The 23,372-nt window shown below is 43.4% G+C and overlaps 1 protein-coding gene across 7 annotated transcripts in view; it reads left to right on the forward strand.

Annotated features, from left to right (window-relative positions):
- The window catches only part of ITPR2 (inositol 1,4,5-trisphosphate receptor type 2), a 334,430-nt gene that overhangs the window by 144,688 nt on the left and 166,370 nt on the right, over positions 1 to 23,372 (forward strand). For all 7 annotated transcript variants that reach the window (XM_083574843.1, XM_083574846.1, XM_083574847.1 and 4 more), the window contains 4 exons: positions 4,539 to 4,664; positions 7,871 to 7,999; positions 10,146 to 10,266; positions 22,210 to 22,400. In XM_083574843.1, coding sequence (XP_083430969.1) covers positions 4,539 to 4,664; positions 7,871 to 7,999; positions 10,146 to 10,266; positions 22,210 to 22,400 — 567 coding nt within the window. The remainder of the gene's footprint in view (positions 1 to 4,538; positions 4,665 to 7,870; positions 8,000 to 10,145; positions 10,267 to 22,209; positions 22,401 to 23,372) is intronic.

Below are 23,372 nucleotides of genomic sequence, written 5' to 3' on the forward strand. Positions count from 1 at the left end.
ACTCTTTTAAAATTTTTATTCTATTTTCTTTTCCCACTATTTAATTTTAAAAAATGGGGGCGGGGGGGGGGGGAGTCAGGGCTGAAGTGGCGGTCCCAGGAAGTGGCCTCTGTTGGTTCAGGGCTCCTTTATGGTCACCACCATTTTAATTCTTAAGAGTTAGAAAAATGGAGGTAAAAAAATTGAGGGGAAAAATGTATTAAAAATACATTAAGGAAATTAAGGAAAAGGATTTTTTTTTTTAAATGATTTGGATCCTGTTTCCATTTCCAGCTGCCAGTGGTACCCCTCTGTCAGCAGGAGAGGGCCAACGCAGTGCCCGTCTTCTCCCGGGGTGATTCCCTTAGTGTGGCTCCTCTATGGGTCCCTGCCCACTTCCCTCGCTCCAGTCACTAGAGAGGTTGGATCTGGTTTGGACTGGGCTGCGCACTTCTATGCGGCCCCCCTGACTCTCCCAGTCCCATCCTACCTCTCTTTCTTGATTACTACTGTCAGATGGCAGTGGTGGTTGCTCATGAGTAACCAGGCAGGACTCCGACCTGTCTTTAACAGGTTTTATTTTGGTGCAAAACTATTTAGAGTGCAGAACCATCAGTTCATGTCTGCCTCAATCACTAGCAGAATCTGGGAGTGGCCGTTTCCAGGTCCTCCCCCAACATAAGAGCTTAGTCACCCCCAGCCTTTTCCTTCCTCCTCTGCGTTTTATGCCTCTGCGCAAGGTGGGTGACGGAAGAGGTGTGCTTCCCTCCTGACCGGCTTGGCAAGGATCGGTGATGAGGCTTCCAGCAGCATCCCTCTAGCCCTTTCCCCTCCTTTACCCGGGAGGTGGGGCTTTCCCCAGCCTCCGACTGACGAGGTGCAGTGCTGGGACTCCCAACAGCAACCTCTGTTCCCTTCCCTCTTCCCCACCGCAGGAAGAGGAACTGCTTCGCAAGATTTTCAGAGATTCCCTGTATCCCAACAGCCCCTTTGCCGTGACAGTGGAAGCTGGCAAGTGTAATGTGAAGCATAATTATAAGAATATTTTCAGTGCCTGTTTTTAAAAACAAAAAAATTAAGACAGCATGCCAGGCTGAAAACAGGGTTCTATTGTGCGCTAAACTGTTATTAACAAAGAAGTAAATCAAGACATTTCTTATTGAAGAAACAATGAAGTGTTGATTCCCTTGCTCTACACCACACACTAATGTGGCACCAGGTTGTAATTTCAGAACAGGAACAGGAAATAATACAAGCAATTGTGTTTTGCCACTTAAACTAAGGCCAGGCTGCCATTTTGTGCTATTAAGTGTCTTTGTACAAAATAGATATAGGCCTTGGACATGTCAATACTCCAATTCCTAAACATTTCTTAAGTATATTAAGAGACAGGAGCAAGGCAGGGAATAGCAGTTGTGCTGATATACAATTAAAAAAGAAAACTATTGCTAAAGAAGTATAAGGAGATTGTGGTGAGGTTGAATTCTTTGCATCTGACTTCACTGTAGAAGTCTGAAATTACATACTGAAACATACATGTTGACCTCCTTTCACTTCCATAGATGGTTGCCTTAATAATTTCCACTATGTGCATGCAGTTCCATAATACTGAAGTTCTCTGGGTGACTTAAAATAAATACTACAAATCAGGGTAAATATAAAATGCAACCTAAAATTATCATAGAATCATAGAGTTGGAAGAGACCACAAGGGCCATCGAGTCCAACCCCCTGCCAAGCAGGAAACACCATCAGAGCACTCCTGACATATGGTTGTCAAGCCTCTGCTTAAAGACCTCCAAAGAAGGAGACTCCACCACACTCCTTGGCAGCAAATTCCACTGTCGAACAGCTCTTACTGTCAGGAAGTTCTTCCTAATGTTTAGGTGGAATCTTCTTTCTTGTAGTTTGGATCCATTGCTCCGTGTCCGCTTCTCTGGAGCAGCAGAAAACAACCTTTCTCCGTCCTCTATGTGACATCCTTTTATATATTAGAACATGGCTATCATATCACCCCTTAACCTCCTCTTCTCCAGCCTAAACATGCCCAGCTCCCTTAGCCGTTCCTCATAAGGCATCGTTTCCAGGCCTTTGACCATTTTGGTTGCCCTCCTCTGGACACGTTCCAGTTTGTCAGTGTCCTTCTTGAACTGTGGTGCCCAGAACTGGACACAGTACTCCAGGTGAGGTCTGACCAGAGCAGAATACAGTGGCACTATTACTTCCCTTGATCTAGATGCTATACTCCTATTGATGTAGCCCAGAATTGCATTGGCTTTTTTAGCTGCCGCGTCACACTGTTGGCTCATGTCAAGTTTGTGGTCAACCAAGACTCCTAGATCCTTTTCACATGTACTGCTCTCAAGCCAGGTGTCACCCATCTTGTATTTGTGCCTCTCATTTTTTTTTTTGCCCAAGTGCAATACTTTACATTTCTCCCTGTTAAAATTCATCTTGTTTGTTTTGGCCCAGTTCTCTAATCTGTCAAGGTCGTTTTGAAGTGTGATCCTGTCCTCTGGGGTGTTAGCCACCCCTCCCAGTTTGGTGTCATCTGCAAATTTGATCAGGATGCCCTTGAGTCCATCATCCAAGTCGTTGATAAAGATGTTGAATAAGACCGGGCCCAAGACAGAACCCTGTGGCACCCCACTAGTCACTCTTCTCCAGGATGAAGAGGAACCATTGATGAGCACCCTTTGGGTTCGGTCAGTCAGCCAGTTACAAATCCACTGAGTGGTAGCATAGTCAAGACCACATTTTACCAGCTTCTTTGCAAGAATATCATGGGGCACCTTGTCAAATGCCTTGCTGAAATCAAGGTAGGCTACATCCACTGCATTCCCTTCATCTACCAGGCTTGTAATTCTGTCAAAAAACGAGATCAGGTTAGTCTGACATGACTTATTTTTCAGAAATCCATGCTGACTATTGGTGATCACAGCATTCCTTTCTAGGTGCTCACAGACTGTTTGCTTAATGATCTGCTCCAGAATCTTCCCTGGTATTGATGTCAGACTGACTGGGCGGTAATTATTTGGGTCCTCTCTTTTCCCCTTTTTGAAAATAGGGACAACATTTGCCCTCCTCCAGTCTGCCGGGACTTCGCCTGTTCTCCAGGAATTCTCAAAGATGACTGCCAGTGGTTCTGAAATCACATCTGCCAGTTCTTTTAATACTCTTGGATGCAGTTCATCTGGCCCTGGAGACTTGAATACATCTAGACTAGCCAAGTATTCTTGTACTATCTCCTTAGTTATTCTGGGCTGTGTTTCCTCTGCTGAATCATTTGCTCCAAATTCTTCAGGTCGGGCATTGTTTTCTTTATTGGAGAAGACTGAGGCAAAGAAGGCATTGAGGAGTTCAGGCCTTTCTGTGTCCCCTGTTTGCATTTCACCATCTTCTCCTCTGAGTGACCCCACTGTTTCTTTGTTCTTCCTTTTGCTACGAACATACCCATAAAAGCCTTTTTTGTTGCTTTTAACCTCTCTAGCAAGCCTGAGTTCATTCTGTGCTTTAGCTTTTCTGACTTTGTGTCTACACGTGCTGGCTATTTGTTTGAATTCCTCTTTGGTGGTTTCCCCCCTTTTCCATTTTTTGTACACATCCTTTTTTAATCTTAACTCAGTTAAAAGTTCTTTAGATAGCCACCCTGGCTTCTTTAGGCACCTTCCATGTTTCTGTCTCATTGGTATTGCCTGAAGTTGTGCTTTTACTATCTCCCTCTTAACAAACTCCCAGCCATCATGAACTCCCTTTCCTTTTAGTATTACTGTCCATGGGATCTCACCCAGCACTTCCCTAAGTTTTATGAAGTTGGCTTTCTTAAAGTCAAGAAAGTCAAGAAAAGTCAAGAAAATGAGAAATTTTAAGGGACCGATGTTTGTATTGTTTTTTTAGATATGTTGTAAGCCGCCCAGAGTGGCTAGGGAAACCCAGTCAGATAGGTGGGGTATAAATAGATAAAACAATAACAATAATACCAATAATAATAATATAAAAACTAAGTAAATACCACAAATACAAGAGTTCACAACAGTCCCAAGATTAAAATTAAAGATTTTAAAAATGAGAGTGAGTCTTCCTGGGAAGATAGCTTTATAACCTCAGTGCTACCACAAGAAAGGATGAGGGTGTGTTCCTGTGGTATCCAAATAGGATCTTAAGGTTTGGTTTGGTAAATACAGCAAAAGATGGTCTTTCTGATAACCTGGTCCCAAAGCATTTAGGGCCCTGAAGGTTAAAGCCAGCACTTCAAATTGTGCTGGGAAATGCACTGGGAAATTATGCTGGGAAGTGCAGCTGTCAAATCTTAATATGGTCAGACTTCTGAGTCTTCTTGACTGTGAGCTGGTTCACACATAAAGCTGTGCCAATCCCAATATTTATATTGCAAATATTTGGGCTCTTGGAGAAGAGATAGTGTCAGTTTTGCTCCTCTGGTCTGCATTTTTGTTGTAAGCCATTACATGCCAACCAGCTCAGTATTTTATGGACTACAAGAAAATACAATGTAGTGACTTTGGCTTACCTGATTCATTTTTTAAAAATATTATGTTCCAGGTGAAGATAGCATATGTGAACTTTGTCAATCATTGCTATGTAGACACTGAGGTGGAAATGAAGGAAATCTACACCAGTAACCACATCTGGAAACTATTTGAAAACTTTCTTGTTGATATGGCAAGGGTAAGTTTTATGAATCATTAAATATTGATTAATATTGAATCATTAATAATCTTTATTAAAGGCAGTGGGCTGGAGTTTTATGTTTCTGTTTTAAGTTAAATTTATGTTTATTTTTTCATAAGTCACTGGAACGAGGGACCTACAATGTGGGGTGCCAGATGGGCTGTGGCCCCAGGTACGTATTAATGAGGGGGCACAAAGCAGGTGCCCCCACGCAGACACCCCCAGCACAACGTGGCCTGGCACTTCTCTCCTGACGTTGGAAGAACCAATACCCACAGAGAGGAGCACTGGGCTACTCTGTGTTGAGGGCGCAGAGTATTTGCTAAAGCTAACAATTAGAAAAGCAAGTGCTTACGTATTTTCGGTGGCTCCATAAAGTTCTTAAGTGACAGTTCAAAGTAGAAATGAAATTTCTCAGTCCTTCTGGTGCCTCAGTTATTCCTTAGCTGAACTTAGACTCCAGTATCTGAGTAGCATGAATTCAACCCAGCCCTCTTGCTCTTTTTATACAGCAGGAAAGCCAGTGTGCATCTGTGTGCATTTTTTATTACCAGTTTGAGGGTTGGGGGGTGTCCCCCCGCCCCGGCTACTGTCTTTTAATTTGTGTTCACATGTCTTCAGGAAGCCCGCAGGTAAACCCACTGAACTATTTCATGCATCACTTTTGAAGCTGCTGGTTAGTTGAAACTACAGAGCATACTTTTATTACTCTGAAGGATTTTCTGTGCTTTAACTTGTCCAATTTACAGAGGGCAGCATTTCCTCCCCTTCCCCCATCTAATATGTTTGTCATGAAAGATTGTGCACTCCTAAACTGGCACAGCATCATCCTCCCAAGAGGAATATCCACAGACCTTCTTTGGCCTCAGGTGTAGAATTAGCACAAGTGGCACAATGCAAAGGTCTGTTGCCAAAATCCATATTGACCATTTAGCAAACATGACTGATGTTGCCTTGCATCAAGTTATTGTGATGCTTGAGGTAGTCACTTATTTGTAAAGTAAAATAAGAGAAAATTATTCCTAACTATCAGGGGACTGCCATCAGAACGGGGAAAGGAGGGGGGGGATACAGGGAACCTCCACCAATTCTGAGAAGCAGCTCCTCGTCTGGGAGTAGGGAAAGCCACACCTCCAGCGGAGCAGAGGAGATAGGAAGTAGCCTGGTGGAGGGAAGGCTCGAAGATGCTACTGAGAGCCCAAACGCCTCACCTAGCACGGCCGGCCAGGAGACACACACGCTTCTGTTGCCCTGCTTGCGCAGAGGGGTGAAACATAAGGAGGGGAGGCGGAGATTTGGGGTGTCCAAGTTCTTATGTTGGGGGAAAAGCCGGAAGGGGCCACTCCCAGAATCTGCTAGTGGCTGAGACGGTCATGGACTTTGGGGTTATGCACTGTAAATAGTTTGCGCCAAAATAAAGCCTGTAAAAGACAGGTCGGAGTCCTGCCTCACGAGCAACCATCACCAGCATCTGGCACTAACTTTCAGTGGTATCATTTAATTCACCCCAAAGTGTGTGTGTTTCTCTTTGAAAGTATTTCTAGTAGCTGTCTGATAACATTCCTTCTATTTCTCTGTTCCTTGTTTTTCTTGCTACCCAGCCCATCCATTAGAATAGAATGTCAAAAGTGCTCTCTTCTATTCTATTTTCATGGAGCCTTGTGTGGTTCGAGCTACCCAAACCTTCTAGATTACTGAGTTTATTTATTCAGAGAAGCAGGGAGGGGAGAAGAGAGTTATTTTAGATGGAGGCACAGACCATATGTTTCGAATACATAACTTTTACCTTGCTTTCAGGACTTGGAGTATGTGTTTAGCATCAAGAATGAATGTTGCAAAAGCTCCCCAATCATTTAGAGATAGGACCCTTCAGTTGCTGCTGCTCTATGTGTTTTTCCCTTATTGCTTTCAGATACTCCCTGTCCTTAGCAAATCAGGAAGACTTTATTGAGAGAAAGTTTCTCCTCAGGCGCATCAGAATATTTTGTGCCTTGATATCCTTACTCTTTATGTTTACTCAGAGGCCTAATCCCTTAAGCATGACATCCTCTCAGTGTGTGTGTGAGAGTGTGCACATATCCTAAGAAGGGCATCACATATTTTATTGGGAAGCACAGTGGTCCAGGGCAGAAGAATCTTTTGTGGCACAACTTCATACCTTCAGTAGCAGTCATGCTGTATAATAAACTTAAAGTTTTCACAGTTTTGGAGCACATGCAATTCAGTAATAGCTGGGGAGTTTCATTTGCCCAGTCTATAAGGAGAGACCTTCACTTGATCTAGATCATAGGAGCCAACTCAAGGGGACAATGCCCTTTCGCCCCCCCCCCAGTGAAATATTTGAGGGGGACCACAAGTTGATGAACATTGTTGTTCAAATGGTGTGTGTTTTGTGATCAATTATGTGGGGCACCTCCCCCCAATATTTTATTCAAGTTGGTACTCCTGACCTAAATAGCTTGTTTTTAGTTATGTGTTCTGCTCACTACTGTGCAGAAAATTGCACATCTGTTGCATGTATTTAGTTCCAACAGTGCATCCACAACTGATCTCTCATATGATGAAGGCACATCCAACCCTTTTTAGCAGCTGCTTTCTAACAATTTGTGAACAGACAGCTAGGTCTTCCTTTGTGGCTGTAAGTATGGCACTGTATCATTCTACAGAGGTGGAAATCTCCCAGGTGTCTTGTTACAGAAGAATGGCCTCTTAGATCTTGTAGCTCATAAATGAATAGTTTACTTAAAAAGCAGAAACAGATGATAAATTTCAGTTATCTGGCAGGATGTCATAGAACTCCATGCAGACTGAGAAATGGAAGACATCCTTGTGCCATTAACCCTTCTGTACCATCACTATACGTGTTTTGTTTCTTCCTTTTCTTCCTTTTGAATTATCCCTTTTTTGTTGTCTTCTTTTTAACATTTTCCTTATTTTTTTTTTTTAGAAAAAGCAGAATAGGAAGCCAAGCACATCTGTTCATGATAACTGAAAATTTGCTTTAAATGTAAAAAAGTGACTCATGTTAGTGATCTGAACCCTGGGAAATGGAGCTTTATTGTTCCATGCTTGGTATCACCTACTGTATACGGAGGGGTGGTGGTTTTTTGCTTTTGTTTTACATTGAATAAAAATGGGGGGATGTGATGGATGGGAGCTGCTGTTTTCACACATTCTTCATGCAGTTCCTCTGTCTGCTCTAGGTTTGTAACACAACCACGGACAGAAAACATGCAGATGCATCTCTGGAGAAGTATGTCACAGAATCAGTAATGAGCATAGTGAGTGGTTTCTTCAGTTCTCCATTTTCAGACAACAGCACAAGCCTCCAGGTAAAGACTTAGAATCATAGAATTTTCCAGACCCTTGATCATTTTGGTTGCCCTCCTCTGCATATGCTCCAGCTTGTCAACACCCTTCTTAAATTGTGGTGCCCAGAATTGGACATAGTATTCCAGGTGTGGTCTGACCAAGGCAGAATAGACTGGTGCTATGACTTCCCTTGATCTGAACACTATGCTTCTGTTGATGCAGCCTAGAATAGCATTGTTTCTTTTTGCTGCTGCATCACACTGTTGACTCACGTTAAGCTTGTTGTTCACCAAGACCCCTAGATCCTTTTCAAATGTACTGCTAGTAAGCCATGTGTCCCCCATCCTATATTTGTGCATTTGCTTCTTCCTGCCTAAGTGCAGAACCGTATGTTTGTCACTATTGAAATTCATTTTGTTAGCTTGTGCCCAGTTCTCCAATCTGTTAAGGTCATTTTGAATTCTGATTCTGTCTTCTGTGGCATTAGCTACCCCTCCCAGTTTGGTGTCATCTGCAAATTTGAAATATGTGATACATGTTTATTTCAGACTACTATTCCATGGTCTCACATGTGACAGGAAGTTAGCAATCCGTGCATTCACAGGAACGTTTATTTCATTGGTGACACTATTTGCTTGTCCCCACCCCTATGTAAACAGGAAGAAATCTATAAAACAATTTCATTTCATTTTATGTCATTTTCATTTATTATCTTTCTGTGCCGCTTTTCAGTCACACGAATCACAAAGTGGCTCACAAATAATAAATAACAGTAATATAACAGAACTTCACAATTACAGCATAAATCTTATAGAATATTTAGCAATCATTGGTAAAACAACTACTTTCTACAAAATACGATTAACAAAACAACTAAAAAAAAAGGTAAACATCACAACCACAACAAAAAAGTCATATTCACAGCACACATAACCCACAAAACAACATTAACAAACTAATAACAAAAAATAAACACTGCTGAATTCTCTCTCTCTCTCTCTCTCTCTCTCTCTCTCTCTCACACACACACACACACAGAGAGAGAGAGAGAGAGAGAGAGAGAGAGAGAGAGAGAGAGACCGAGAGAGAGACATAATTCCTAGCTCTGTACTCTATGAAAAATTCAACTTATATAATTTTTTTCCCATAAAAACATTTCCACCCTGCCTTTCAGCCCCCAAAAGTACCGTATATATTTGATGGAGGGTTTGAAAGCCAGAATCCACAGATCTCTTTGCCTAGGGCAGCCTTCCACCCTCCGCTGCCTGATGTTCTTCAACTACAACTTCCATCATTGAGCAGGCTGCCTAGGAATGATGGGGGTTATAGTCCAACATCTGAGGAAATCTGGCCTAGATTATATTAGTTGACACTGCATAGATTAAGACGAAGGCTTGCCTAAATTCAGCTGCTAAATCATGCAGCAATACTCACTGCTGAGGTACAGTGTTCTCCCTGGACAAGATGGAAGCAATTTCAGACATTTCAACAGGTGACCCCTCTTTATTTTTGCTATTAAAGCAAGGAAGTGAAGCAGACTAAAACCCAGGAAAATGTCCTATGATGGGTCAGGGTATTTGTTCATCTAGCCCAGCATTTTCCACTCTGACTGGCTGCAGCTCTCTAGGATCTTGAAGATGTGTAACATTACTTGCCTCCCGATCTTGAGATGTGAGGGATGAACCTGGGACCATCTGCAGGCAAAGCATGTGATCTAATACTGATCTACAACACCAGCTAGAAGCCAAACCTGGATATATTATCATTTCCTTTTTTCAGCTTTCCTGGCCCTTAGGTCAAAAGCATCCTGGCCCCGAGTGCTAGAGCGATTGACATGGCTAGACTGGAGTGAGTGTCTTCACATAATCACACCCCATAGAGGTTATACTCTTGCTACCCAAATCCCTCATTCAGATTTCCCTTAGGCCAGCGGAGCCACCTTGGGGCAGGTGGTAGAACCACGGGCTCTGTCTCACTTTCCCTCTCATGCACCACTCTAGAAGAGTGCTTGGTGCAATAATACATGGAGTATGTGAAATCAGTAGCAGTGCACATGTGTTTGTATTAGGCTAGAGCACATAGCTATTTTTATTTATTGTATAAATATCTTAGATCATAATATCTAAACGTGTTTGAGCTGATAACATATTTTTTGTGTTCTTTCAGACACACCAGCCTGTTTTTATCCAGTTACTGCAGTCTGCGTTTAGAATTTACAACTGTACCTGGCCAAACCCAGTGCAGAAATCTTCAGTAGAGTCCTGTATCAAAACTTTAGCTGAAGTCGGTAGGTCATTATACTCCTTGTTTTCACTGTTTCTGTTTTAAGTGACTTTGGATGGAATACCTGTTACTTCTAGGAAAGTAAAATCCTGCAAATTGCTAGTGCAGGAAACCTTTGTGCAATCTCCTTTGAAATGAGCGGAAGTTGAATTAAAGGACGGTCACTAGTGGAATGTGCACACTAATCTATATACTGCAAGTATTTTGCTTGCAGTGGGGAAGCCTCACCACAAATAAAACATGAGTGGCTAGAGAGAGCGTCGGATGTGGCTCTTTCTTGCCCTATAGAATTGCTGCAGGACACTTGACCAGAAGAATCTTACCCTGATTGCTGCTGGTTCCCTGGCAAGCAAGGGCAACACTTACTCTAAGACTGAACTGACTTGACCTGGTGTTTCATCAGGCTGGCCTGGATGCCCTCAGTCTGGACTGCCTTGGTCTCTTCTATCCTCCTTTCAAATTCATAGCAGCTGATGAGTCACGGGAGGAGAAGGCAATGACTCAAGATTATTGGCATATCAGAATTGTGGCTTATCAGACTTTCCTTAGAGTCAGAATTATGTATCAGAATTGTGGCATATCAGACTAGGACCTGGGTTCAGCCATGAAGCCCACTGGGTGACCTTGGGCCTAACCTACCTCACGGGACGGTTGTGATTATCAAACAGAAAGGGGGAGGGGTGTGTATGCCACCCTGAGCTCCTTGGAGGAAAGTTGCTATATAAATGTAATAATAAATAAATAAGATTAGCCAGCTGCCCCCTACAAATTACTTGCAGCTCATTACATCCACTTTTACTAGGAAATAAAATACATACAATTTGATTGGGGGATGAGGTGTTGCTGTTCAGTAAGTGCATATATGATTTATTAGTTGGATTGATTTCCTTTTTTTGACCAAATCATTTTTATTGATTTTCCAAATTTTACCAAATCAGCCACAAATTAAGACAAATTTAATACAATTTTTCCCAAAATTGGTTTCCCATACTCCATTCATAATGTGTCCAAATTTTCCTCTTGTTGCTGTTTATTTTCCTAGCTGTTTCTAGTTCACATTCCTTACAATTAACCTTATATTACAGTAGGTTTTTTTTAAAAAAAACCTTGTTTATCCTTAACCATCAGCTTGCCAATTCCTGCATGTACAATATTCTAACATTTGCAATATCTACAAGTGAGGTTACTCCACAAATTATCAAATCCGCAATAAGTCAGTGATTATCATTTCTAAAATAAACTATGTATGAAAACCCAATAGTTCACTTTTACTAGGTGTTTTTCCTTTTCTTCTTATATGCACAGTGCATTCTGTCCAGACCTCTTAAATGTCCAATCCAAGTATCTCCTTTGTTGTTGTCCATTCTAAAATAGGAAATTGCAAGGATGACCTTGGTATTTCCCCATGGCGCCTTAACAGTGAGCCCATAATAGTAGGAGAAGGCAGACTGTCTTTCCTAGAAAATTTGTAACAGTTCAATCTTTAGTCGCCCTCCCCTTAAGCCAAGCAGACCCAAGCTGATGACTTTCCATTGAAATTTCTCAATTTGCCTCTAAGAGTACACCGGTTATTACTGGCCATTTCCTATCAGGTTCTCATCAACATTTTCTGACACTCCAAACTTTAATTAATGTCCCTAATTGTTTAATTATTTAAAATTCTTTCAGTCTTATTCATCAAGTTCTTTCAGTTTCATCAAGCTGAGGAGGTGATAGGTAAAACTCCTCAAAAAAAGCAGCTCATCACATCTTCCCCTTCCTTCCATTGTTTTGATAGCATCACTCCACCTCACACTGCCTGGAGTTTTACCTGCACACACTTCCAATTTTCCACTAATAAACCTCACTTGTGATCCTTTTATTTCTTTAATCCAGAGGGGGTGAGAAGTAAGCCCTTGAAAGCTTTAAGCAACAACAATAATAGCATTAATAATAAAAGAAGATCTACTTCTCTCTTCTCTCCATTTTGAATTACAGCAGGAATCATAACTCAAATCTCATACCTCAACTTCAATAGCCTGATTATGCCATTAAGTTTAATCCAGTGTTCAAAATTTTGAAGGAGCTCTGCCACTTGCTTTGGCGGACTTTGGAGGCTGTCTCTGTGATGGAGAGTTTGAGACCCAGCGTCCCCTCCCCTCCTGGTTCTTGGGTGGCAGGAGTGGGCACAAAGACGACATTTGGCCAAAAGTGCTGTTGGTTCACGCATAACACTAACCCATATTTAACATTAAGCTTAGTAAATGTTAACCTTAGTTAAGGCTGAGGCATCTGGCAGACGATCTCTTAAACTAGGATTAGGGTTTTTTTTGCTTTCCAGATGTTGCTGAACTATAGCTCCCATCAGTCCCAGCAAGCATGGCCCAATAGCCAGGGATTTGGTTCGCATCTGTCTGTCTTGAGAGACAATGGAGTGTGCATCTGGGGGTGAAGTCAAACTGCTGTGTTAGTTAATTCCACACTGTGGATATTGCTAATATAAGAACTGAATAGATTGTATTTCCCAGCGGCGTAGCGTGGGGGTGCAGGGGGGGCCGGCCGCACCGGGTGCAACATCTGGGGGTTAGGGTTAGGGGGCGCAAATCCACAGGTTAGGGGGCGCAAATCCATGGGTTAGGGGGCGCAAATTACTTGCCTTGCCCCAGGTGCTGACAACCCACGCTACGCCACTGGTATTTCCTGATCAATCTGCTGGACTTTAACTTCTCATAGTATGTTTCATTTATATGATAAGTTGGTCTATAGAACCATATATTTTGATATGATATGTTGAATCACATTTAAAAAGAATTTATATAGTTATATACAGCCTGTTGTGTTGTTTGTGTTGTTATCAGTTTTGTATTTACGTGACAAAGGGTTTGGTAGTGTTAGTTGACAGCACCGAAGTAACCTCTCTGGGGTGCAAGCCTGAGCAGGGTGTATGGAGGTTCTGGACTGCCTAGACAACAAGAGCCCCCTCTTGGCCTCGCTGATGTGATTCAAAGGAAAGCACCAGGTTGGCTGCAGGAGGTGCTGGAAGGAAGCATAGAAGGTGCCATCCAACTACCTTAAGGCAGTGGTTTTTAACCAGTGTGCCGTGGTGCTCTAGGGTGCCTTGAATGATAGTCAGGGGGGCCGTGGGCAACACTGGCTTCTGTCTTTCTTTTCCTTCCCTCCCTTCTTTGATGCCCTCTGTTGGTTACAGCAGCGACCCTGGCTACAAGCTCCCCAGGCGAGTGGTGCCTCTCTTTGGGGTGGGGGTGGGCAACTCAGAGACCACGGATGGCCACAGCAGCTGCCCAGAGGACTCCCAAGGAAAGGGGAGAGCAGAAGAGGCTGAGAGAACAGTCCACAAGGGAGGGTGTTTGAAAAAGGGTGAGAGGCTGCCAGCTCTGCAGACAAGGGATGACATAACTGGGCTCCTGAGCCCCACAGGGGTGCCACAGAAAGAATGTAGTTGGTCAAGGGAGCCGTGGACTCAAAAAGGGTCTCCACTCCTGATTTGTGTAGGATTTGCTCCTTTTCTTCTCTCGATGTCCACAAGGCAGCAGAGGTTTAAGATCAGAGTTTTTCTTCTCCTAGATGGGCTACCTTTCCAGGTTGATGAGCCCCATCTGCCCCTCACTTCTCTCTACAGCATGTGCAGAAATCACCTTCTTGACCGTTGGACCCACTATTGGTCTTTTCCACTCAATCCGCTCAGTCGTGTTTTCAGGCACAGTTCCTAACTCACTGAGTCTTTGATTCCCATTGGCTACATTCACTTGGTTTAATCGGCCAGTTGAATCCGTTCCTGGGGTGTGGCTGCTGTTGTATGCTGCCAGTTTCTAGGAGCCACAGGTGAGTTTCCAAGTGAGTTTCCAGGGTTGGGACCAAAGGTTGGGACCAACTACCCCAGAAGGAGCACAACATGTCCCCCACCAGAGGTACCACCCCTCCCTTGATATACCCCTGGCCAGGGGATTATAGGAGCCATAGGATTCCTTCTGCAACTTGGTGCCTTTTGGAAATTGTGTGTATGTTTGAGGAAGTGTCGAAGATCATTCTCCTATTTGTTTTTTTTTCTCATGCAAGCATTATTTATCGTATGTAAATCAAATGGCTGGCTAACTACTTCTAGTCTGGGAACCATCTGCCCAAAGCAGAACCCTCAAATCCAGCACATATTCTGGTTCATGTGGTTTTTGGTGGCATCTTTAGTTAAATCCTGTTTTGCCTTTTTTAACCCCTCTTTGCTCTACAAGTTCTCTGCATACTTTCAGAAACCTTCCGAACAGGAACAACAAACTAGCATGCTTGTGGAATAAACTAGTGTGGTACAAAAGTACAAGAAATTGGCACATGCTGATCGGCACAAGCAGCCAGTAATAACTTGAATAAAAATAAATATTTATGTTCATATTTCTTTGCTGGTATTTTGAAAAGGGAACATATGTTTCATGTTGTTTTTAAATAATGAAATGTGGAACAAATGAAAGTTAAGCTTCCTACAAGCTACTATGATAAGCAGACAGAGGTTTTGTTTACAGCTCAAAACTTCAGCTGTGACCTCTGACAATTGATGCAAACCTTAATTACAAATAGAATTATACATTTTAAGAACCATTCAGAACAAAGGAACATATTTTCACTTGGCTTTCTTTGTGATAGTTTTAATTAGCTGCAAGTCTTTGAAAAATCGTAGTGCTTGACGGCTGCTCAGCCACTGACGGAAGAAAGTGGCTTGCTCGCTTCAAATAATGCCTGGAAGATCTGTAGGAATGTGACTGTTTCAGCCCTCGTGTTCTACAATTTATTCATATGTTCCTGGATATACTATTTCTGAAGGCGTAGCAATGTTAGTTTCTGATTTCAGAAACAACCAGGAATCTTGTAGTACCTTAAAGTCTAACAAATTTATTAAAAGTGTGAGTTTTTGTGGACTACAGTCTACTTCATCAGATGTGTGAAATGGTTTCTTGCATGGGGGAGGGGAGAGACAGATAGTACCATATTTTTCGCCCTATAGGACGCACTTTTTCCCCTCCAAAAATGAAGGGGAAATGTGTGTGCGTCCTATGGGGCGAATGCAGGCTTTCGCTGAAGCCTGGAGAGCGAGAGGGGTCGGTGGGCACCGACCCCTCTCGCTCTCCAGGCTTCGCGGACCTCTCCGCAAGCAGTGGGAGCGCTCCCGCTGCTTGCGGAGAGTTGCCAGCATGCCGAAGCCTGCGCGCGCTGAGATCAGCGCGCCCAGGCTTCGCGGACCTCTCAGCAAGCAGCAGGAGCCAGCGCTGGGCTCCCACGGCTTGCAGAGAGCTGCCTGTTTGGGGGCTGGGGTCGGGGGAAGCTCGGGCCTTCCCCGCCCCAGCCCCGCGCCTGGGGGAAAAAATAATTTCCCCCCCTTTATTTCCCCCCCAAAAACTAGGTGCGCCTTATGGGACGGTGCGTCCTATAGGGCGAAAAATACGGTAAACTGTGAGTCAGAAGAAAATGGCATTCAGAGTGGCCATTATCCCAAACAGTATTTAACAACACATTCATCCAGGCATTGGTAAGCCAATTAACATATGTAGTGTGATTTTGAAAAATCCATTGTGCCGATTTCATTCCAAAAGTGATAGCATTGAACCTCTTGATATATTGTAATTTGTGTGATTCATATTGCACTCTCCCTTTCAAGTCACTGCCCCCTGGTCTGTCTATCTATCTATCATCTATCTATCTATATCTATATCTATATCTATATCTATATCTATATCTATATCTATCTATCTATCTATCTATCTATCTATCTATCTATCTATCTATCTATCATCTATCTCCAATTCAGGGTTACACTGAATTTGGTAACACAGGGTAACATGGCACAAAAACCTGTGCCATGGTAAAATCATTTGCCTTCAAAGTGCCACAAAACTCTGTTGTTTTTCCTGGGTTTACAGGAACAACATAACAGTGGATTGGTTTGTTTTGGATTATAGCTTGTAGTTAACGACGAAAGGTCTTAACTATGAGACCTGGCCAAACCCTGACTTAGAGTTTTGTGTGAAGAGTCCCTGGTGCTCACTGTCCTTTAAAATAGACAAAGGGGAAGTACAACTGAAAGTATGTGCAAAGCAGTTACTGTTTATGAAGGGTTTGATTCAGAATCGGATCCCTTGCTGGCTTGGGACCTGGTACATATGTACCCTTTTGTTGTCCTGTTTTGAACCCTGACCTTGTCAGCCCAAGACCCCATCAACTGTTCCACACTGCCTCTCTTAGAAGATGTAGGAAGCACTTGAGGGAAACGCCACTCTATTGCTCCTAGTAGAAGGTATACATCTTAGGCTCAGTTCAAACATAATGTGAAACCATGGCTTACCCTGATCATTATTTAGAGCTCAAGGCATGGCATAAATTTGCAAATGTAAATGTACAGATGCACAACAGGCATCTTGTTGTCTGCTTTTGCTTTCCATCCTTTCAGAATTCATGTTCATGATTTCCTCTTCTGCCCTTGAAATAATAGCTTTTAACTTTTTTGTTGTTGATTCAGACATTATGCCAAATCATACTTAGCATCAGTCATGGTTTTCAGACCCATTTCAACTCCCCCCTCTCTTTCTCCTTGTGCCCCACCCCCAAGTTAAGTCTTATTATTTCCTAGATATAGGCTTTGACCTCACATTGGGATACAAGGAGGCCGTGACCACAGGCGGAGGAAGAGGCGTGTGGGGGAGCGCACCACTCAGACAGGAGGAGAAGTTATGCTAAGACCAGACCGCTCATTACCGAGGAGGCAGGTTTAGTTGTTGTTTGGAGACTATCTCTGCTTCGGGGTCTGGTCTTGACCGGATGGATACTGGAATCAACAAGGGAGACCCACATGACCTGAAGGTGCTGCTGTGCAATGCCAGGTCAATGATTCACAAGACCACTGCCATCCATGACTTGATCATGGATGGGGGACTTGACCTGGCATGTGTAACAGAGACTCAGTTGGATGAAGCAGATGGGCCTGTTCTTGCCGCTGCTTGTCCACCAGGTTTCTCTTCTGCACAGCAATCCAGGTCATATGGCTGGGGGGGGGGGGTTGCAGTGATTTTTAGGAAGTCATTAGCTTGCATCAGGCATCCTATTGGGAAGACCCAGTTTTCTGAGTGCATGTTCTGGAAATTGGGCAATAGGGGCAGTACAGGATTACTTTTGGTGTACCAGCCTCCCCACTGAACCAAGGATTCCCTGCCCGAGCTGCTTCAGGTTGTGGCGGATGTTCTCCTGGAGACACCTAGTTTAGCTGTCCTAGGGGTTTTAAACATCCATGCCGACATGACCTTACAAGGGCTGCTTGGGACTTCATGGAAAGCATGGTCTACGTGGGGCTGTCCCTGAATAAGTTTGGCCCAACTCATAGTCGTGGACATACCTTAGACCTGATGTTCACCTCTATTGATGTACCCGCTGACACTAAGTAAAAGCAAAGCAAAAGAAGTGTCATGGTCAGATCACTTCCTGGTGCAACTGGACTTTTCCGTGACCCATCCCCTCTGCAGGGAGGTGGAACCGATTCAGATGGTCCACCCCCGCCATTTAATGGATCAAAATGGTTTCCAGAGAGTGGTAGGGGATGTTTTATCCCATGCTGATGGCCTTTCAGCTGATTCCCTGGTGACCCGCTGGAATGCGGAATTAACCAGGGCCATTGACTCTCTGGCTCCAAAGCGCCCTCTGCGAGTACATGGAGCCTGGACTGCCCCATGGTTTTCCCCTCAGCTGAGGGTGCTGAAACAATTGCTGGGATGGCTAGAGCGCCGGTGGGGGAAAACTCACTCTGAATCTGACCAGACACGGGTTAAAGCTCAATGTTGAGCCTACCAAGTGGTGATAGCAATGGCGAAGAGGACCTTCTTCACCGCCTCTATTGGAACTGCAGAAAACAGCAGCAGCAGACTTTAAAAAAAAAAAAATATTTATTAAAGTTTTAAAGGTTACAGAAAGAAAAAGTAAAAAACACTATTTTAAACAAAAACAATACAACACATCACAATAAGGAAGAAACAAGAATGAAAAAAAGAAAGAAAAAACAGAAAAATAAAATCCATTAAAAAAAACAAAAAAATACAGCAAATCTTCCCATAACTTATCTTTCATTAGCTTATTTCCTTGACCTCCTCACACCTCCCTTTTTTGTATTCTAGTTCGATTCTCTGTTTCAGCAAATCCTTTCCATCTTTTCAAATTTTTGTCCTGTAATTTATCTTAATATAATGTAACTTTACTTTCCCTCCTTTCACCAATTAACAGTCAGTTTTTTCCTAAACCTTTATAACATTTCTGCTAAAACCACATAACATCATTCCAACATCCTTCTAACATTCATTAATTTTACAATGTTTCTGTAAATAGTCTTTAATTTTTTTCCAATCTTCCTCCACCGACTCTTCTCCCTGGTCTCGGATTCTGCCTGTCATTTCCGCCAGTTCCATGTAGTCCATCACCTTCATCTGCCATTCTTCCAGGGTGGGTAGATCTTGTGTCTTCCAGTACTTTGCAATAAGTATTCTTGCTGCTGTTGTAGCATACATAAAGAAAGTTCTATCCTTCTTTGGCACCAATTGGCCGACCATGCCCAGGAGAAAGGTCTCTGGTTTCTTCAGAAAGGTATATTTAAATACCTTTTTCATTTCATTATAGATCATCTCCCAGAAAGTCTTAATCCTTGGGCATGTCTACCAAAGGTGAAAGAATGTGCCTTCAGTCTCTTTACATTTCCAACATTTATGATCGGGCAAATGGTAGATTTTTGCAAGCTTGACTGGTGTCATGTACCAAGCAGGAGACTTTTTCAGGTGGTTTGTAATTTAATGGAATCACCTGCACCATTGGGGCGTGGTAAGGACCCCAAGATTTTTGCAGATAAAGTAGCTCAGGTTCAGAAAGAGATAGATTCTACCGTGAGAGCAGGGCCAGGGCGGCTTAAGTTGCATGGGATCAATTTCAATATGTTACCTCCGAGGATGTGGGCAGGCTGCTTGGACGAGTGAAACTGTCCACCTGTCTCCTTAATCCTTGCCCATCTTGGCAAATAAAAGCAAGCTGGGAAGGGCTGGGTAATGGGCTCTGCAAAGTGGTGAATGCTTCCCTCTGTGAGGGAGGCTTCCCAGACCCACTGAAAGAGGCGGTTATTAAACCACTCCTTAAAAAAACATATTTGGACCCGGCCGATATGGCCAACTATCACCCAGTCTCAAATCTTCCATTCTTGGGCAAGGTGATTGAGCGGGTCGTTGCGGAACAACTCCAGGCACGCCTGAAGGATGCGGGCCATTTGGATCCCTTCTAATCGGGATTCAGGCCTCATCATGGGACTGAAACTGCCTTGGTCCCACTGGTCAATGATTTCTGGTAGGCTAGGGACAAAGGTGAAAACTGTTTCCTAGTTCTGCTGGATCTTTCAGCAGCCTTTGATACCATTGACCACAACATCCTTCTGGACCATCTAAAGAAGTATAGTGGTTCCGCTCCTTCCTCCCGGGTCCTGTCCAGAAAGTGGTGTGGGAAGATGAGTGTTTGGACCCCTGGGCTCCCACTTGTGGGGTGCCTCAGGGTTCCGTCTTCTCCCCCATGCTTTTTAACATCTATATGAAGCTGCTGGGAGAGATCATCAGGGGGTTTGGGCTGGGTGTCCAGCAACATGTGGATGATACCCAGCTTTACCTCTTTTAAATCAGAACCAGTGAAGGCGGTGAAGTTCCTGTATGAGTGCCTGGAGGTGGTTGGAGGATGGATGGCAGCTAACAAATTGAGGTTGAATCCTGACAAGACAGAAGTACTCTTTTTGGGGGGACAGGGGGCGGGCAGGTGAATGCGATAACTGTGTCCCTGAAGGACCAGGTGCACAGCCTGGGAGTCATTTTGGACTCACAGCTGTCCATGGAGGCGCAGGTCAATTCTGTGTCCAGGGCAACTGTCTACCAGCTCCATCTGGTACGCAGGCTGAGACCCTACCTGTCTGCAGAATGTCTCACCAGAGTGGTGCATACTTTAGTTACCTCCCGCTTGGACTACTGCAATGTGCTCTGTGTGGGGCTACCTTTAAATGACCCGGAAACTTCAACTAATCCAAAATGTGGCAGCTAGACTGGTGACTGGGAATGGTCTACTGAAAGAGCTACATTGGCTCCCAGTACATTTTCGAGCAGAATTTAAAGTGTTGGCATTGACCTTTAAAGCCCTAAATGGCCTTGGCCCAGTATACCTGAAGGAGCGTCTCCGCCCCCATCGTTCAGCGATGAGGTCCAGCAATGAGAGCCTTCTGGCGGTTCCCTCACTGTGAGAGGTGAGGTTACAGGGAACCAGACAGAGGGCCTTCTTGGTAGTGGCGCCTGCCCTGTGGAACGCCCTCCCATCATGTCAAGGGAATAAACAACTATCTGACTTTTAGGACACCTTTTTAAGGGAAGTTTTTAATGTTTGATGTTTTATTCTGTTGGGAGCCGCCCAGAGTGGCTGGGGAAACCCAGCCAGATGGGCGGGGTATAAATAATAAATTACTCTTATTATTATGGCTAAGTGAAATTTTTACCTGGTCTCCCAGGACATAGGCCTTAGAGATTAAATGCAAACATGTGTAACTCATTCAGTAAAGGAACTTCCTTTTTTAAAACACACACAACTATTTCAGAAAAGGCAAAGGCCGCCACTTCTCTATTCCAAAATTCCCCCCAAACATCCCTGTTTTTGTTCTAAAAAACAGCTTCCGTGAGATTCTGTGCCTTTAGCTAATACCCTATTTTTTGGTAACTCTCATAGGACATTAATCAAACTTGCAATACTGCCTCCTCTGGTGCAGCTCTTTTTTCTCTTCATAGTGTTATAGGAAAAAAACCTGCTCCTTTTCCCTTATGAGGTATCCAGGAACCCGTATAGAGTCCTTAAGTGGGTTCCCGATCGGTAGGAGAAAATAACAGAAGCCAACCAGAAAATATTGAGAAGCAAAGCGGTTAGTAAGCCTGATCTTTATTGACTGTTGCAACAGGCTCCCCACAGGAGGGAGGATAGAACCCAGAACAATGGTGTGCAAGCCCTTATATAGACTTTTGAAGTTGCCCACCCTATAGCCCCTGAAATATCATACATACATTGCAGATAGAGGTGGTCTACAGCATAAATCCTGCCTCCCAGGATATCTGTTAATGGTCACTGATTGCTTTACCTGGGCAGCCTGGCCATTCTTTTGTGATGGTAAATACTTTTCGTTCCTGAATCCAGGTCACAGGCTCGCTCTATTCATACACAAACACACCCTTAAGACAGGATTTGTAAGCAAACAGACAAAGGGAAGGCTTTCCCCATTTCCTCCCTCCTTGCAGAGAAATATATTGAGGTCAGTTTGGGAGAGTCAAAATGACTTCAGGATTTCTCTCCTGTACTATTTCAGAAACGTGGTTTATATTCTTATGTATGTGTTTGCCTTGTACGTTTATGAATGTTTCTTTTATATTTAGGACCTTAGAATGCTTATAACAATAGGGTGGAACTAGACATGAAATCTTGATATGGCTATTGCCAAAAACAGCAGCCTTGTGTTAAGTTCTCCCCTCTTTTGCCATAATGTTTTGGCTGCCTCACTCAGATTGTTTCCGTGCTCCTACCAGTGGTAGAGTGGGGACAAAGAAATGCAAAACATGGAGAGGAAGAGAAAGAGGGCACAAAACACAGAGGCAGAAAAAGGCAATGTAGAATATATAGCTTTTTTTAGAGAGGTGCCAGCATACAGAGTGATGTCACTCTATACCCATGGAGAATCCTAGGCAGTGGTGGGTTTCCCACCCCCCTTAGAAGTTTAGTCTGTTTGCAAGCCTAGTCTTTTTCTGTCTCCAAAGTTTCCATTTTCAGCAACATTCCCTTCTTATATGCCATGTCTACTTCCCATCCTTTTACTTGGATTATTATGTTTGCATCTGTACTAAGATTTTTCTATTCCAAATGCATTCTTCCAAAGCAAAGAACCGTGGAATTGCAATCCCTGTGGATTTGGACAGCCAAGTTAATACACTTTTCATGAAGAGTCATTCTAATATGGTGCAGAGAGCAGTGATGGGTTGGAGAATGTCTGCCCGCAGCGGACCTCGCTTTAAAGAAGCACTTGGAGGACCTGCTTGGGATTACAGGAATATCATTGAGAAACTACAGGTGTGGTAGAAAATGGCACATGTTTACAGTCTGTATATTATTGGTTTTTTAAAAATTGTATATGAGGTGCTGGAGAACGCAATGCTTAGGACCAGCATGCCACAAAACCCACAAGAGTTTCCAAATTCGAATCTTAAAACTTCTCAACAAACTAAGCAGCCACTTTGCACCCCCATTGACTTTTTATGGACTGCCTAGAGTGTTGGGGAACTCAAGACTTTTCTATTGGAAAATGCAACTATTTATTATGTATATTGAAGAGACTCATGGTGTTCTGTGGCACAGCAGGTTTAGTCACACTTATATCTCTCTTGCTACAAGTTTTCCTGCTACATTAAAAAAACAACCTACAAAGCTGATGGACTCAGTGCTCTTCCATCGTGAAAGGAAGGAGGCAGCCCTTGTTTCAACGCAATTTGAATTCAACCACTTTTACTCTAACATGTAAGGCTCAGTGATTATGTTTTGAATCACAGGCCCTCCCCTTTCTCAGTTGACAAGATGGGCGGGTAAATCACAGATTGATGCGTTTTAGGCCACCAATTGGAATATGAGCATATATGGGTCCATAGAGGTGCCCACTAACACTAGGTAAGTAGTGAAGGATATCAGAGACAGAGAAGTGGTAGGGTAGAATTGTTCTCCATCCGTCCACACTGAACTCCTGTCCCACTTATGGTGGTTTCTCACTCTCTCAGGTCAATGACAGAAGTTTGTCTTCTTTCCTCCTGAATGATGCTTTCATCCAAAATGTGTGCTGGCATATCTGATGTTAGCATAATGTTGTGGCAGCACAGTAAACATTCTGTCTTTTGAAAATAAATGCTTACATAGCTGTTACTACACACTAATGATTAGTTGGTTTACTTCCTCCAACAGAAGGAGCCATTCTGTCCAGAGATGACTCTTTTTGTCAGATTAGGGAACCATTTAGATCCAATTTGTTATGTTCTTGCATAGAGGCTTCTAGTG

The sequence above is a fragment of the Podarcis filfolensis genome (genome assembly GCF_964270895.1).
Source record: "Podarcis filfolensis genome assembly, chromosome: 10".
Lineage (NCBI taxonomy): Eukaryota > Metazoa > Chordata > Lepidosauria > Squamata > Lacertidae > Podarcis > Podarcis filfolensis.